At 46.2% G+C, this 18,318-nt stretch overlaps 1 protein-coding gene across 1 annotated transcript; it reads left to right on the plus strand.

Moving 5' to 3' along the window:
- The first annotated feature begins 14,536 nt into the window (after positions 1–14,536).
- On the plus strand, positions 14,537–17,851 carry LOC137434668 (gap junction delta-2 protein-like). Its single transcript, XM_068127817.2, has 3 exons — positions 14,537–14,959; positions 15,914–16,004; positions 16,242–17,851. Exons 2-3 carry the CDS (start codon positions 15,934–15,936, stop codon positions 17,080–17,082), a joined length of 912 nt encoding a protein of 303 aa, XP_067983918.1. The 5' UTR covers positions 14,537–14,959; positions 15,914–15,933; the 3' UTR covers positions 17,083–17,851.
- The last annotated feature ends 467 nt before the right edge of the window (positions 17,852–18,318 follow it).

Consider the following 18,318-nt stretch of genomic DNA (forward strand, 5'->3'; position numbering starts at 1 on the left):
AACTAGGGGTGCGACCTTTAACCATTTAATAATGTCATATTTACACAAGTGTGGGTTCTAAAACCGCAACAATATCATCCGATCTTGATGAAACTTGGGTTGGAGGTTGATATCATGATCTCGTTGTGTCCTGCCTGGAGTGGGCGTATTGCGCCCATTGTGGGCGGAGCGACACCCGAAAAAGATGTATTTTTAGGGGGTAATCGAGTTCAAGCTACATCTTCTCTGAGGGAGTTGGTGGAATCTGACAGGGGTTTCGGTATTTGGTTCGGCCAATGTCATGTGTCTAGCCCCACGGAGCTCGATTTTTCATTTTTCCCCAAGATCAAGTTCACAAGGTCACAAAATTGAGAAAAGTCACTTTTTGATGGTTTTATTACATTGTTCGCTTCCTGATCGGGTAAAATGTCGTACATGAGCTTATATTATCACATACATCATGAAATACAAGTTTTCCAACAAATTTCAGAATCTTCGACCTTTGACCTTTGACCAAAGTTGTCGGAATCGAACCACATTTTCGGTATTATGCAGCTAACTAACCTCATAACTGATTATACATTATTTTCGATCTATTTTCAAGGTCAGTAACCTTCGTCTTGACATTTCCAGGCCTGGCCTGTCCGGGCCTGTTTCGGTTATAGTAGTCCGTCCTTTGTCATTGAATACCGCTCGCTCGTGAACCATCGTCGTCTCCTGACTTGTGTGTGTATATATATTATATATATATATATATATATATATATATATATATATATATATATATATATATATATATATATATATATATATATATATATATATTGTTGCGGATATGGGATTTGGCCTCCATCCATATCCGCTTGTAAATATTCCCCTATTTCCCCAATACTCCCCAACTATCCCCAATCCCCCATTCCCTAGTCCCATTGTCTGTAAACAACACTCTGTAGAACCGACCTTCCCCTTTTTCCCCCATTAAATGTCGTGCCCAGGTTCACCGCATCTCACGTAGACAACTATAGGACATCTTGCTAGTTATTCTTAGTCTATGTCAGTTAAGGACTCGTTTCCATTAATTCTGACTCTTTGTTGCACCAGAATGTGATTGTATGGCACCAGTAGTGAGTTTAGGACCTCCCAATACCTCCCCACAACCTCATCTCCGCATCCTCCCATCATCTCATGGAACAACAACAACTACAACCACAGCGGGGGCGGCGCGGCCGCGGCGCGGGGAGTGGGCGTCCTCACTCCGGCTTGGTTAGCCGCCATTGCCAATGTGCTCCGACGGGGTTACCACGAAGGGGCTGACTGTCAGCTCCTCGTCAAGGGCGGAGCCCGGTAACCCCCCCGCACCCAATAAGAAGCGGCGGGCCGATTCCATCTGGGGCGGAGCTAACGAGCCGAGGGCGTGTCACTCCCCGCTGGATATACGCAGCCACTTACCGGAGGTGACGTGAGATGCGCCCCCAGCTTGAAGAGAAACAGACGCCACCTCCAGCGCGACGATACCTCCCCGCATATCTGGACCGGACCGTGTGGATCCTGTCCCTGAGCCAAGGTGCACCTTGTGCTATCCATCGACTACCTGCCCTTCCTTGCCATCAATCCCTGTGTGAGTCAGTCTTGTCCCATTTATCTGTGGTCTGTCGGGGCTAATATAAGACCGTGTTTAAGTGCCCACCTTCCTATGCTGTACCTCTTGTCCGTGTAATCTAAAACGTTCTGCATACAAATATTATAACCTCCTCCGGAGGTCTTGAGAACTGTACCCCTGGTGTCGTGTCATTTAATCCCAGCCGTTGTGTCCTTTCCTTAATTGATTTAGCATAGCGCGATTTGGCCAACGTTCGAGTGGAATCGGGTAAACTGTGCAGACGCGGTCATACCAAACCGCTCGGTAAACTAACATCCAAAACCGCGTCTGTAACATTTGGTGTCGGGAAGTGGGATTCGATCCGGAGCGCGTTTCACGCGCTCGAAATTATAACGGCGAAATTTGATTGTGTTTTACAAAAAAAAATTAAAACCCGAATTTTGAAAGTCGCGCTATGGCAGACCAAGACGGCTGGGTTCCGGTAGAGGAGAGTGAGGCAGGGTCGATCCAGGACCAAATTGAGGGACATGAGGAGAGCGAAGCAGTGAGGGTAGCAGACGCACAAAATGGCGCCTCGCACATGGCCACGGCGACCGCGCCCGCGACCGTGGTAGCGCCGCTGGTGGATTCAAACCTTTTCCTCCTGCAAATGAGGGCCCTTATGGAACAAATGGGAGACCAAATTGGAGGTTTGAAAAACAGTATGGGGGTAATGAGGGACGGAATGAGGGCTGATAGTGAGCGATTAGCGGGCCAAATGGGGGCAATGAGGGACGAAGCGAGGGGTACCGGTGAGGCGTTAGACAATGGGATAAAAGAGGTAAAGAATGGGTTAATGGGGGTAGAAAACAGAATGGCCGCTCAAGAGAATCAAATGGAAGGGATGCAAAAGGGGTTAGAGGGGTTAGAAAACAGGATGGAAGGCAAATTGAGGGACATGAGGGACCAAGCGGAAAGGGAAGTTAAACAAATGGGGCAGCAGATAGAGGGGGTTAGAATGGGGGTAGAAACCAAACTGGATGCTCACAGGGAGGAAATGGAGCAGATGAGGGTGGCATCTGGGCAGGAGATGCAAGTGATGGGAGAGGAGATCAGAAGAGGTGTGAGTGAGGAGGTCGGAGGAGTGCGCGAGGAGGTGAGGCACTGTAAGGAGCGCATGGAGAAGGAGGTGAGAAAGGGGACTGTAAAATTGCAAGGGGGCATAGAGGACCTGACGCAGGAAGTAGAACAACTGACAGAGGGACAAAAAGAACTAACGGACCAGGTAAAGAAGAACACAGCGGTAATAGGAGGGTTAAAAGCGACACAAAATGACCTAAAAAATGACTTGGTAGCGACGAAGAGGGAATGTCAGATGGTACGTGAGGGACTGACAGCGAGGTTGGACGAGGTGGTAGAGGTAATGGAGACGAAAGACCGGCAGGTGAGGACGCACATAGAAACGGTCAAGGTAGCCTTAGAGGACGAACTTGAGGAGACGTACCGGGAAATAAAAGAGGTGAAGCAGAAATTAGAAGAAGTGGAAGAAGGGGTGAGCGAAATTAAGAAGCGACGGAGAGGGGATAAGAAAGAGATAAAAGAGGAGATAAAAGAATTGGTCCGAAGTCTGTGTTCGGATCGTGATGATGTGCTCATTAACCGGATGAGGGATTCGCAGGTGATGGAGGAGAAGCGAAGAGGAAGAGGACCCGGTGTAAGTGGTGACCAATATGGTCGTGCGTATGATGCGCCAGGGGATTTAATAAGCTTGGGGGTCGAGATAGACCCGGGTGTTCGTGAGAGGCCGTTGGTGAAGTGTGCGACAGGTCTGGTGTGCGAAAAAGGAGATGTGCGAGAAAGTCCGACTCTGGGGTGTGTGAGGAAAAAGTGCGTGCCAAGGAGTGAGGGTGCTGGCGAGAGTGAGTCGGTCGTAGCGCGTGTGCGAGGGAGCACATGGAAGCGCGGTGTGGTGAGTGTTACAGAGGGTGTGACGGGAGAGTGTGCGCAAGAGTGTGCGCGAGAAAGGTGTGTGACGGACAGGTGCATGGGGAAAGAGTGCGCTGTCAAAGGCAAGGAAGAATGCACACCTGTGGTGAGTGTTACAGAGGGTGTGACGGGAGAGTGTGCGCAAGGGTGTGTGCGAGAGAGGTGTGTAACGGACGGGTGCATGAGGGAAGAGTGCGCTGTCAAGAGTAAGGGTGAGTGCGCTGTCAAGAATGGAGGTGAGAGTAGTGAGAGTGACAAGGAGCGTGAGTTGGTTGTGACAGGTGAGCGAGGATGTACACCTGGAATGGAAGGATGCACACCTGGAATGGTAGAGCGTGAGTGGGAATGCACGCTGGAATTGGTAGTGAGGCACGTGGTTGGGTGTGCGAATGAGAGCACACCTGTGATTGTCACAGAGGAGGTGACCGAGGAGGGGGCGCGAAGAGGTGTGTTGGTGAGGTGTGCGACCAACGAATGTGTGCCAAAGTGTTCGGTAGTCAGGTGTGTGACCAAGGCTGTGAGTGGAATGAGTGTACCTGGGTGTGTAAGGAAAGGTACGAGGAGCATGGGAACGGCTGGATGTGTGAGCAAGGAACGGGCTGCGGGGTGTAAGCATGCAGGTGAAGCATCGACGTTAAACGGAGCAGCGGTTAGGTCGACTTTTAGCCAAATCGGGCCCTCGGTGCGTGCCGGGCCTCGCTTTGAACGGCCGCGTCCGTGCTCCACTAGGCGGAGCGGGCGGCTGGAGAGGAAGGATCGTCATGGCGACCACTTTTTGTTGAGGCATTCCGGCAGGTCGAGATCGAGCCATGGGATGGCTCCGTGCCGAGATGGTGCGTGGGATCTCGGCCCGGGTAAACCTCCTTCCCTGCACCGAATGCGGGACGTATCCAGCCGCTGGCACCAAACAACCCGCATTCATTGCTCGGCTTTACGAAGCCGGGCTTTGGACAGGAATTGGCGCACCGAGAGGCATTAGTGAGTAGACTGTGTGATGAGGATAGTGTTTTGGCCCCAAAATTAGAGAAAAACAAAATTTGATGATTGGCAAAGGAGTGGCAGTAATGATTGGCAGATGATGGGTAGTGATTGGCAAATTTTTGATTTGTTGAAATTTGATGTGCAAAATTGGTAGTGGGAGATGCCCGATGTGGTGGGATGGCAACTCTGTCATCCCTCACAAGAGTGGGGCAAATGCGCAATAGTTTATGGGGTGTATGGCAGTGAAAACTAGCCCGGGTGGGTTAGGTTATATTGATAGGGCCCTAGAAGATGACATTAGGCGACGTTAAGGTTAGATAGTGACTGATACCTGTAGTGGGGACGCAGGTAGTTTAGTGTGGATGATAATTATGATGTGGGAGCGCAATAGTTTAAAGGGACAACTGGGAAGCGCAAGTTTCAGAGGGGAGTAGTTAGATGAGATGATGCTGTGTGAGAGCTGGACAGGTGTGTGGAGCAGTGTGGAGCAGTGGATGAGTAGTGAGTGTTGTGGATCAGCGCGAATGCGCTTGGGGAGAGAAGGGTGCAGGTGGCACCAGGTGTGAGAGCACAGGTGTGCAAGTAAAGGTGGTGTGGAGAGAGTTGGAGTAAGTGGTACGGAGTGGTGTGCATGGTGCGAAGGTATGGATGGGGGAAGAGTGGACCCCTTTCACGAGTACCCGGGGCGGGTAGTGTAAGTGTTAGGTAGAGGGTATAGGTAAATTGTGGTTGGATATTGGCATTTGTGGTGCGGTTGCAGAATGGTATTGTGGATGGGTGCATTAGTGTTGTGGAAATGGCTGGGCGTGTAGCCTGTTAGTGTGTGTAGTTGGTTGGGCACTCCACCACTGTGAGGATGTCGGCCAGGTGAGGCCGCAGGTGGGCTCTGGGAGCCGGTAGAGTTGTGGATGGGGCCCGAGGATCCGGAGGACGGACCCGGGTAGCCCAGTGCCAGAGAGGGCACCGAGTGGGGAGAGCGCCAGAGGGCCTTCCCCAGGTAGTTAGGTTAGGGTGAGGAGCAGGTAAGCTCGGAGGCAACTGCTGTGGTGGAGGTGTGCAGGTGGGTAGACCGTCTAGGAGAGCTACACGTCGCGGCCCAGAAATTGTGCGAGGGCACCGGGAGATGAATCGGGGGAGTGAGACCCCAAATTGAAAAGCACCACAGTTTGGGCAATGGGAATTGGTTTTTAGAACCCATAGTGTAAGAGGGCCAATGGTTTGGCAGGAGAAAGACCCCGGGTAATGTGAAGTTGTTAAAGTCATTTAGGAAATAGTTAGGATTGATTAACCTGTCGCACCATACGCAGCCACTTACCTGTGGTGATGATGATGACTCCACACCTGTGTTTTCTTTGTTTTGTGTTGCAGGAAGTGAGAATTGCTGTTTGGATTTGTGAGACGCATCACGTCGTGGATGAGACATTGGGGTGATTCCATCTCTCCCTCCCTAGGAGGGACTGATGATGAATTGGTGATGGCAAATTTTGATGAGAGTTGGAAATAGCAAATTTGATTGGTTAGGAGGGAGAGAAGACGAATTTGGTTTATGGGAGGAACGGGGAAGACAGTAGGGACGTTTGTTGATTTGTAAAGTAGATGTTTATGGGTAGTGTTGTGTTTTGTGGATACAGTAAGGGGTAAGGGAGGGGCAATGTAGGTTACCTGGTTGGGGGGGGGGCGTACGGTAGGAACGTATCTGTCTCACCTGGTTCCCATGTGCCCCCAGTGTGCATTACCTTATGTTGCGTGCACTTTTGCGCCCTTACCACCTTACTTACTTGTCTTCTTCTTTTGTCTCCCACCTCCGAGGATCTGGCTTTGGGGCAGAGAGAGAGGAGAGAGAGGTGCTGGCTCCGCAGTTGTGGGCCTGCACTTTCGCTGCTTGCTGCCGGGATCGATACACCATATGGACCGCAATTTTTGTGGCCGCCCACCATGGACCGCAGTTCTCTTGCGGGCAAGCACCACCCGTTGATGGACCTATTGGTCAACGTGGCACCTATGCCATACAGGTGAACCACTAATAGTTGGCCCCCTGACGGCCACAATTTAGAAATGGACGCGGTTGGCGCCTTTCTTTATTTTTGAAAGAAGCCAGAAGGCCAAGTACACCACAGGAAGGCAAGACCAGCGGCAAAACATTGGCCGGCTGCGACACCACCGGTGATTGTTGAACACTTTATTGGTGCACCGGATGGTGCTGACTGTGTTATGGGGTGGTGCTTTTGGTGCTTGGATGGGTGCTCTGCACATTATTAAAGGCCGTAAGGCCACAGAGCACTCGTGGGTTGGTGTATCGATGCTGGCATGCGTGCTCTCTCTATGCATAACATCTGCATGTGTTCCTCCAAAAACAGGTCCTGGATCGTAGTGTAAATATCAGCGTAGTCTTGTGTAAATAATGCTCCCTACCGGCTGTATGTTTAGTTTGAGGATGCTTTCCGCGATTCGGTTATCCTGTGGGTGTGTTTCTGTGAGGAGAAGGGTGCAACGTCGCAGGGGGACATATTTACTCATTTGTGAACATCTGTAAAACTGTCGCACTCAGGGTAGAGTTAATAGTAGAGGGAACTACATCTGAGTGCCACACTAAAGTAGGTAAAAATTTATCGTGTCGGGACGCCCCGAGGTAGAGAAGGGTGCAATGTTGCGGATATGGGATTTGGCCTCCATCCATATCCGCTTGTAAATATTCCCCTATTTCCCCAATACTCCCCAACTATCCCCAATCCCCCATTCCCTAGTCCCATTGTCTGTAAACAACACTCTGTAGAACCGACCTTCCCCTTTTTCCCCCATTAAATGTCGTGCCCAGGTTCACCGCATCTCACGTAGACAACTATAGGACATCTTGCTAGTTATTCTTAGTCTATGTCAGTTAAGGACTCGTTTCCATTAATTCTGACTCTTCGTTGCACCAGAATGTGATTGTATGGCACCAGTAGTGAGTTTAGGACCTCCCAATACCTCCCCACAACCTCATCTCCGCATCCTCCCATCATCTCATGGAACAACAACAACTACAACCACAGCGGGGGCGGCACGGCCGCGGCGCGGGGAGTGGGCATCCTCACTCCGGCTTGGTTAGCCGCCATTGCCCATGTGCTCCGACGGGGTTACCACGAAGGGGCTGACTGTCAGCTCCTCGTCAAGGGCGGAGCCCGGTAACCCCCCCGCACCCAATAAGAAGCGGCGGGCCGATTCCATCTGGGGCGGAGCTAACGAGCCGAGGGCGTGTCACTCCCCGCTGGATATACGCAGCCACTTACCGGAGGTGACGTGAGATGCGCCCCCAGCTTGAAGAGAAACAGACGCCACCTCCAGCGCGACGATACCTCCCCGCATATCTGGACCGGACCGTGTGGATCCTGTCCCTGAGCCAAGGTGCACCTTGTGCTATCCATCGACTACCTGCCCTTCCTTGCCATCAATCCCTGTGTGAGTCAGTCTTGTCCCGTTTATCTGTGGTCTGTCGGGGCTAATATAAGACCGTGTTTAAGTGCCCACCTTCCTATGCTGTACCTCTTGTCCGTGTAATCTAAAACGTTCTGCATACAAATATTATAACCTCCTCCGGAGGTCTTGAGAACTGTACCCCTGGTGTCGTGTCATTTAATCCCAGCCGTTGTGTCCTTTCCTTAATTGATTTAGCATAGCGCGATTTGGCCAACGTTCGAGTGGAATCGGGTAAACTGTGCAGACGCGGTCATACCAAACCGCTCGGTAAACTAACATCCAAAACCGCGTCTGTAACAATATATATATATATATATATATATATATATATATATATATAATCGTTAGATTAAATAAGACGCGGACGTAGCTTCAGGACGACGGTCTTTAATTGTCGCCAAGCTTTCGACCAACAAAGGTCTTCTTCTGAGTCGGCCCCAAGTTCAACGGACTTCCGTTGAACTTGGGGCCGACTCAGAAGAAGACCTTTGTTGGTCGAAAGCTTGTCGACAATTAAAGATCGACGTCCTGAAGCTACGTCCGCGTCTTATTTAATCTAACGATTATTTATTCAATACAAATGAGACGCCCTGCTCGTACTTTGGAGTTTCTACTATTTCTTACAGTTATATATATATATATATATATATATATATATATATATATATATATATATATATATGTATATATATATATATATATATATATATATATATATATATATATATATATATATATATATATATATATATATATATATATACATACAGACTTGGCATTTAATATGGAATTTTTTTTTTTCTTGACTTGGGTTTACTTTCTGAACTCAGTATATCAATCTGGTGAGTTTCTTTTACCCTTCGGTGATGTCTTTGTTGAAAGAACCATGTCACTGATTGTCTTTTGCAGCAAGAAGTCAATAACAGGATTATATCACAGGTGGCGTGACAATATGTAAGGACAGGTACATTTGACGATTGGCTTCACAATCGGGTATATAAGGGTTGTTGCATTCTGTATTAGTGGAAAACAACTGCTGCACGCCTACAAAAGTTATTGCCGCTTCTTCTGGAGATGGTCCGTCAACTTGACAATGCTGTTTGTCATGGAGTGGTGGCTTTACGAAATTCTGGCATGAAACAGCGTGCTATTGCTCGGTAGTATGGCATCACTCAAGGTCAGGTGTCAAAGATCATGAAACGAAATGCTCAGAGGGGTGTCCCTACTCCAATACCGAGGCCAGGACGTCCACGCAGAACCGCAAGGAGAGATGATCGCCAGCTGCACCGGTTAGTCTGCAATGGCCGTACCAAGTCAGCTAATCGGCTTAGGGCTGAGTGGCAGCGACTGACAAATGTGCCTGTATCCAGAAGGCTAGTCAACCAACGACTGGTTCAAGCAGGCTATCGTGCCAGGCATCCCCTGAGAAAGCCACGCCTGAACAGACAACACAGCCAGCGCCGATTGCAGTGGGCCAGAGAGCACCGTCAATGGCAACCAGGACACTGGAATCACGTGAACTTCAGTGACGAGTCTAGATTTCTGGTCTATCGTCAAGATGGCCGCGTCCGAGTGTGCAGACAAGTGCATGAAGCCCACAATAAAGATTGTATAGTGCTAAGAGTCCAAGCTGGAGGTGGTGGGGTGACCGTTTGGGCTGCTTTTCATGCAGGGGGCAAAACTGACCTGGTTGTTCTGAATGGAAACCTGAACCAGTTCAAGTACAGGGCCATTCTGGAAGAAACATTGCTTCCATTTGCTCGTGCAGCCTTTCGAGGAAACTTTGTCTTCCAAGATGACAATGCACGGCCTCATCGTGCTCGCATGATCCAACACTTTCTTGCTGACCGTGGTGTCGAGCATATGGAGTGGCCTGCCATGTCCCCGGATATGAATCCAAAAGAGAACTTGTGGCAGAATTAACGCGTCAAATCGACAAAGTGGACCAGCAGCCGACCTCTGTGCATGAATTGCAGCAGACTATTGTCACTGCATGGCAAGCGATTCCTGTCCAAACCTTGGAAAATCTCGTGAACAGCATGCCTCGGCGTGTACGTGCTCTCCTGAATGCTCGTGGGGGTTACACGAAGTACTGAACTGTAATTTTACTGTCCGTAATCCCAGTCATAATTTAGCTTTTGTTTTTGTTGAAATTTTTTTTGGCTAATGTGCAAAATAAAGAGATACTTCTGGAAAACGTACAGAAGTTTAACACAGTACTGTCCGTGAATTGAGTTCGATATCAGTTTACATCACTTTCAAGGATCAATTTATTTGCTTCGAAATGTCAAATGTGGTTTTTGTTTCTTTTAAAGGTGACTAACAAAATCTAGAATGATTTCAACATAATTCCAATGAACTTTTGGTTCTAAGCCATCTTGAAAAGTAAGTTCACCCCCACAAAAAAAATATTCCATATTAAATGCCAAGTCTACATGTATGTATGTATGTATATATATATATATATATATATATATATATATATATATATATATATATATATATATATATATATATATATATATATATATATATATATATATATATACAGTATATATATATATATATATATATATATATATATATATATATATATATATATATATATATATATATATATATACACACATACATATATATTCTCATTTGCTCTATGAATGAGCTCTTGTATGGGCTAAATGCAGAAAAGTATTAATTCCGTGTAATCCATGAGGCCTTAAAGGTGTTTCCCCACTTCCCATCAAACTTCTCTTTTCCTTCTGTCCTACCACCTGATCATCTGTAAAACATGTCAACTACCCCTTGTATACGTCCGTTCCTATTATTTATTTATTTTTATTCTACAATTTATGATTTGCAAAAATATTATATACATTATACACATATATATACAGATCTTATATTCATCCAATGGGTTTTTTTTCCCCTTCTGACAACTGTCATACTGTAACATTATAATAGACCTTTGGAAATATTTTCCAAATAAAGTTTGTTTTCCCAAATTGGTTTACCAAATTACTCATCTGCAAATTATGTATGCAATTACAGTTTATTAATTTTTCCTAGCACAAACAAAAGATGTCATCCCTACTTTAGTCAATTATAGATTCCTTCTTTTGGAGATGTCTTCCAACTTCCATAAGGGAGAATCATAACTCCAATATTGGTTTCAAAATATCTCACTAAATTTAACCAGCATCCAAAAATTATTCAATCATCATGTCATTCTACTTCCATAAATCAAGATACGTTCAAGTCTACCATTATCATTTCTTGTGTTATTAATTCAGCAAATCTTTACCCAGAACCCACTCCCTGGTACATATCAAATATTACCGTTTTCAGGGACTATTATTAAATCTCCTTTCATAAGTCATCCGGCTCATCTTAGTGAGCTCTTGTCCATTATCACATCTGTCTTTATTTATTAAACATATTATCTTATTGTGAGGCAGCTATACTGCTATTTTCAGCAATCTCTTGAAAAATACACAAGCCCATCCTTTATATACACTTGTTTGCGTCTGTACCATTATTTCCATATCAGGGTGGGTGTCACTCAACTGGGAACCATTTACCAGACGTAAGTATGAAATATCATATGCCAAGTCGCAAGGCCCCCCACCACCCCCTCCTCCTATCTGGGGGTTGTTAAATATGGTGAACTCACATGGCACTCGCAATGGGATTGTAATTTATTAGAAAAGTCCGTTTATTTTACATCCTCTGTTACTGTAATATCATATTTAGTGTCTCATTCCATCTCAGGTATTAGCCAAGTGTATGCCCTGTAACTGCATACAAAATACATATTGTTGGTGGGTATTTGATAAAAGTTCATATACCACATTACCCCTCATCTCCCCTCCATATATCTATGTAGGTTTCATAATATTTCCAACAAAATTTTCCTCATAATAATCATTTTTCCAAAAATAAAACTGTCTGTACAGTATATTAACTCCACCCACATATTTACTTCATATAAAATGTAGTCCATTAATCAACCAGAATATTTATTTACAAAATAGAAAAGTCATCTTTACCAATCTTAACATTTTTTCTCACATAATTTTCCATTTTTAAGTTGGGAGCAAGAGTCTTTCTCCAAGATCTGTATTTTATTTTATTCCTCTCAATTTTAATTAAAAGCAATGCAAGCTTCCATCAACAACCTTGTTCAAGTTTCAAAATTCCACAAATCCTCTATATAATTGTTATTCCCTTGGGGGTAATCCAAAAGAAATTATTTAAAACCCTTTTACTGTAGAAAGCAATGTTCTTGTCGTTTTAATTTCTCGAATGCAAAGGTGGAAACTTGGCCCATGCCAATATCTTAACATCGTGTAAATGTAGGTATTGGAGAAATGAGTGCATGGATGTGTGCTCCATGGAGGAAAAACAATATTGCTGTTTCTAGCCAATGGGTGTCAAGCGCACTACGTGTTGGAAGACATGCAGTGTCTGAAAGACAGGGAACTCAGAAGTAAGGGGACATCAAAGGCAGATCAATCATCAACCATTTTCAATTCACATAAATCAATCAACATAGAAAATTAGTAGAAACCAGATCATTTCTCTTCAGCGCTGCCATTGGCTCAACTCACTGTTCCTTCGTCAGACTCGTAACTCTTTAGCAGCATTCCTTGGAATGGACTTCAGAGTTCACGCAATCAGTCCTGCCTTTGACAGCACATGTTATTAGCATCCGCCTGAATCCCTTTTGCAAGCACTTTCTTCTTTCAACGTTTGGAGTTTGCTAAAAAGCACCTGAAAGACTCTCAGACTGTGAGAAACAAGATTCTGTGGTCTGACGAAACCAAGATTGAACTGTTTGGCTTCCGTCTGGCCACTCTGCCATCAAGCCCAGATCGGTGGAGTGTTGCAGTGATGGTTGGGAAACCTTAAACGCAGCAGAAATTTTTTTGTAGGCTTCCCCAGATCTGTGCCTCGACACAATCCTGTCTCTGAGCTCTGCAGGCAGTTCCTTCGACCTCATGGCTTGGCTTTTGCTCTGATATGCATTGTCAGCTGTGAGACCTTATATAGACAGGTGTGTGCCTTTCCACATCATGTCCAATCAGTTGAATTTACCACAGGTGGACTCCACTCAAGGTGTGGAAACATCTCAAAGATGATCAAGAGAAATGGGAGGCACCTGAGCTAAATTTCAAGTGTCATAGCAAAGGGTATGAATAATTATGTCAGTGTGATATTTCAGTTTTTTCTTTTTAATAAATTTGCAAAACTTTCTAAAATCCTGTTTTCTCTTTGTCATTATGAGTATTGAGTGTAGATTGATGAGAGAAAAAATGAATTTAAACGATTTCAGCATAAGGCTGCAACATAACAAAATGTGAAAAAAGTGAAGGGGTCTGAATACTTTTGAATGCACTGTATATGGCAGGTATAGCATATGCGTGCATTGACTGACGGTTGGTGGGTAGCTGAAGGGTTAAAAATTCATGACGTGGTCTTTTCCACAGTCCCCTCCCTCCCTCCACCCCACCCCGTACCTCCTCCCCCAGCCGGCCACGTGACGTGAGCAAATCGTCTTTAGTGCCGCATTCTTGGTACATATATCGCTGCTTTGGAAGGGGCGCACGCCTTATGCCACCATTTTTCCCGAACGCAGCACACACGATGGAGGAGGTGGGACGCTCCCATTTGCATGCACCCGATGGTACACGTTGGTGCAGCAAGCTCCGCCAGTGGGGTCCGAGTCTTGCACCTCCTTATCAGCAAGCTCCGCCAGTGGGGTCCGAGTCTTGCACCTCCTTCTTATAGAAATCACTGACGGCTGCAGCGCATGTGCTTTAGGGGAATAGATAGTTCAGCCCCATCTAGAGGAAAAGGGCCATTTCGCTCCAAACAGAATATTATATCTGCAATGTATATGCACGGCCTTCTAGCACACAGTAGATCGGACAATTTGCTAATCAATAAATGTGATTCCGTCGTATTGATTGTAAATCACAGCGAATACATTTTAAGTAAGCCTGTGGTTAATTTATCTCTCATAAAATAGATGCGTGAAATGAAATTACAACTTGAATAATAAATGCGTGAAAACAAACTTTTGCGCATTTTGCATGCACATTTATTAAAGTCTAATATCGAACATTTCCTATGGTAATCGAGAGCAAAAGTTGCATGGATATTAATTTCCATTAATAATTACCGAAAACGAGAAGAACAGGTATATTTTGCTCTATGACGGTACTCGTACAATATATACTTTCAATTCGCTTAGAAATGCGTCATCTTGCGGTTGTACTCAGCACGATTGTCGGAAGATTCAAAGTTTGTTCACTTCTTTGCTCCATGCAATTGTTCAGAAAACAGAGCGGAAATACGTTTCCAGATACAAACTATGGAGGAGAATAACAAAAATCAGGAATAACTGGAATTTCACGATGTCTGACCAAACTGGAAGCGATCGCGGAACGAACGAGCAGGATGGCTACGCGTGCGCATCCTTCGTGATCGACCATATAAAGCACGTTCGTTACGTCAAAGGGCCGAACGTTTGCGAACACATTTAAAAATGCGTGGGGCGGATGGGGTGAGCGGATAGTGCGGAGGGCCAGGCACGGCGCGTACACCCCGCTCAGCTCGCCGCGATACGAGGGAGCGCGGGACCCTTCGGTGCACGGTGTGTGCGGCACCGGGCATGGGCGCGCTCCTCCGTTGGTCGCGCGCGGGATGGGCTGCACGCCCGGAGGGGGGCGGGGGCGGATACAAGGCGAGAGGCCGGCGAAGTACGAACGCGTGCCGCTTTCCCCCACGATTCGGGTAGAGATTCGCTCGGCCGCGTTAAATAGAGCACGGGGAGCAAGCACCACCCGCTTGACGCGCGACCTGCACGCCGCCCGGCGCGTGGGTTTGCGCATCGCACCCTCTGGTCGAACCGAGTCAGATTTTGGGCCGCGCCGCAGACATCAATCGACTGCAAGCCCTTTATAGAGCGCACGCAAGGTAAGAAGCCCGCTGTGCGTTCTCACGTTTAGCGCGAGTACTTAACAAGTGCTATGGTCATCATGTAGCATGTGAGCCCCATTTGCGTTTTGTACCGCATCGCGGGTGAACTTGATGCAGCGATAAATTTGCATCATTTTTTGCTCTGTCTTTCTCTCGGTCTAAAAGGTCCCATTCTTGCGCTCGGCTTCTGTATTCCCGTGGGGATTAATTCACTCCGAGAGCATCTAATTCCCATTTTTCATCCATGTCATGAGTTAAACGCATATTTCTGCGAATACATGATCGCTACCATGAAAGACAACGCAGCTTTCGGTGAGTGCATGCATTTGTGTGTGTGTGTGTGTATGTATGTATATGTATGTGTGTATGCGTCTATGCATGTGTGTGTGTGTATGTGTGTATGTATATGTATGTATGTATGTAAGTGTGTATGTATGCATGTATGTATGTATGTATGTGTATCTATGTATGTATGTGTGTATGTATGTAAGTGTGTATTATGTATTATGTATGTATGTATTGTGTATGTATGTATGTTGATGTAAGTATTTATGTTAATGTATGTATGTATGATGTGCTTGTATGTATGTATGATGTGCATGTATGTGTGTTTGCATGTATATATGTATGTACGGCCATGCGAAACCGATGTCGCAAAATAATTTGAGCCATGGATAAGCTCTTTTGTCGTGGAGCCATTCATTCATTTTGATGAGATTGTCCGCAGCTGGGATCCAGAGGAAATGGGATTGCACTGGTTAATTGAAACATCCCCAGAGGTGCCAGTTCCTTTACAGCGCCGCCCGGCGCCTCGTACTCTGTGCGTCGTCCTCGCACTATAGACCGGTATCCAGTGTAACCAGTGTAACCGTCGCTTTTACAAGTGACCCGTTTGTAACCTTCGAGGCAATTCTCATCGCGTGCTGCCTGTGTTTGCCCGCGCGTGTACAGTGCCCCGATAGTTTGCCAACATGGGGGAATGGTCGATTCTGGAGAGGCTGCTGGAAGCTGCTGTCCAGCAGCATTCCACGATGATAGGAAGGTGAGAGCGATAAGGATTAACCGTATTATGGTTTATGTTGTGAGCCTAACGCTCGTTTGTCTAATGTGCTTATTATTAATCTTAGAATGGAGTTGCTGACATCCTGCCAAGGAAGACTCATTGAAACGCATGCGATAAACCATTTATGACACAACAATTTATTTTTATTATATAAAAGGGTCATTCCTTCGATGTGCCACTGAAGTTTCCCTAAACCTCTTGCTTTTCGCCCTCTAGGATCCTTCTAACAGTTGTGGTCATTTTCAGAATCCTCATCGTGGCGATTATTGGAGAGACCGTTTATGAAGACGAACAGACTATGTTTGTGTGTAACACGTTACAGCCTGGCTGTAACCAAGCTTGCTACGATCGTGCTTTCCCGATTTCCCACATACGATTCTGGGTCTTCCAGATCATCATGATCTGCACGCCCAGCCTCTGCTTCATCACATACACCGTGCACCAGGCGACGAAGCAACGAGACAAGGAGAAACGCAACTCCATCTTGCAAACCCTCGCGCCAGATCTCAAGGACGAACTGATATCTCCGGACATAAACGAATCGAAGCAGCAGAACGCCTTGGTGAATGGAATACTGCTGCAGAACACAGAAAACACGTCCAAGGAACCGGACGGCACGGACACCAAGGACGCACCTGCACCTCTTAAGGAAGGGAAGAGCAAAGCCAAACGACAGGAAGGGATTTCTCGCTTCTACACCCTTCAAGTTGTCTTCAGAAATATGTTTGAGATTGGCTTCCTGATCGGTCAGTACTTTTTGTACGGCTTCCACGTGCAGCAGACTTACCAATGCGATAGGTACCCGTGTGTCAAGGAAGTGGAATGCTATGTGTCCAGACCCACGGAAAAGACCGTCTTCCTAGTGTTCATGTTCGCAGTCAGTGGTTTGTGCGTCATTTTGAATCTAGCCGAACTGAACCACCTGGGCTGGAGCAAAATAGAGTATGCAATGCGGGGCGTGGAGACAGAGAAGAAGTCCACGGTGGAAATTCGCTCGCACAACAGCTCGGTACCGAACTTTGGACGCACTCACTCCAGCGAGTCCGCATACGTCTAAGTAAGAGTTTTAACCCAAGTTCTACCCGGCGAATGGTTGTTTTTTTGTCTGCCGGATAAATAAATAGAACTTATACGACTGTTCACCTGTTTGTACATAGGATAACTTTTGATTCATAAGGAAAGCTGAAAAGACCCCGTTATGATCTTTTACGATTGTAATTACTTTCTGCCCGAGACGTGCGTTTTGCAAACACGCCGCACAATGTTCTATATCATTGTGAATGGTTATACTGTAGATTAGACCCAGAATCATGGAATGTTTGAACATGCTTGCTTGCATCCCTTCCTTCCCAAAAAAGTAAGTGCTCCGCCACCCGGAGAGCTTTAAGGGCTGCGGGGTAAAATGCTCTCCAGTATTACCGCGGTGGGCAGCCAATTGGCGCGCGCGAGAAATGCCGCATTGGAGGCTATGGCGCGTGCGTTTAAGGGGCTCCCTATGGCATCGGAACCACCACCGCCACTACCCCACAATCCGCCTCCCCCGACCCCATGTACAAGCCTCCCATCTCACGACGGCGGCGTATTCGCGACGAGAGTTACGGCAATGATGCCAGACATCGAGGATGATTTGTAACATCGCAGCACTGACTCCTCTTCATAACATTACATCCGATCCATCCTCCTACAACTGGGGCACTGTTCTGCATTTGCATATGAAATAGATTGAAATGCATCAAGATTTTTATTGAAAAATTCTACAAAATGTATAAAAAAAAATTGCATTCGGTTACCACTTTTATAACGGGTAATAAAACACTTGAGCAAAGATCCTTTTATTATTTTATTTTTTTGCTGCTGTAATCACTGCATTATTTACCGTGCCACGAAACGACCTGCTTTTCCGATTGCCTTTACGTTAATCACCGGATAATGGCTCTTCCAACAGTCATTGCTACACTACCAATGTGACCCTCTGCAATGCCCGTCATCAAATGCTGACCACAGTTAAAGCCATGAACTTCATGCTTTTTCATACAATGCGCAATTGCTTATCGGAGCCACAAGATCCCGGTCAATATGTCCAAATAGCACCTGCATGATAAATATCATTGATTAGTGTATAATGTTGGGCAGTGTAAGCTATGCTTTTGGCAATAGCTCATCTCTGTGATCAATAGTGTAAATGAGCTTTCACAACTGTGCTATACGTATACGTCCTTGTATACCTGCAGTATACGGGGATCTCACGGGACCTCACTGGAGCAGAGATCGATCGATGAGAGCTTGAAAGTCG

This window comes from Myxine glutinosa, chromosome 9 (assembly GCF_964187855.1).
Source record: "Myxine glutinosa chromosome 9, kmMyxGlut1.1, whole genome shotgun sequence".
Classification (NCBI taxonomy): domain Eukaryota; kingdom Metazoa; phylum Chordata; class Myxini; order Myxiniformes; family Myxinidae; genus Myxine; species Myxine glutinosa.

Excerpts from the sequence above, each read along its gene's own strand:
- LOC137434668 (XM_068127817.2), top strand. The coding sequence starts at position 15,934 with ATGGGGGAATGGTCGATTCTGGAGAGGCTGCTGGAAGCTGCTGTCCAG. Across the intron at positions 16,005-16,241 it reads CATTCCACGATGATAGGAAG|GATCCTTCTAACAGTTGTGG; the intron begins GTGAGAGCGATA and ends TTCGCCCTCTAG.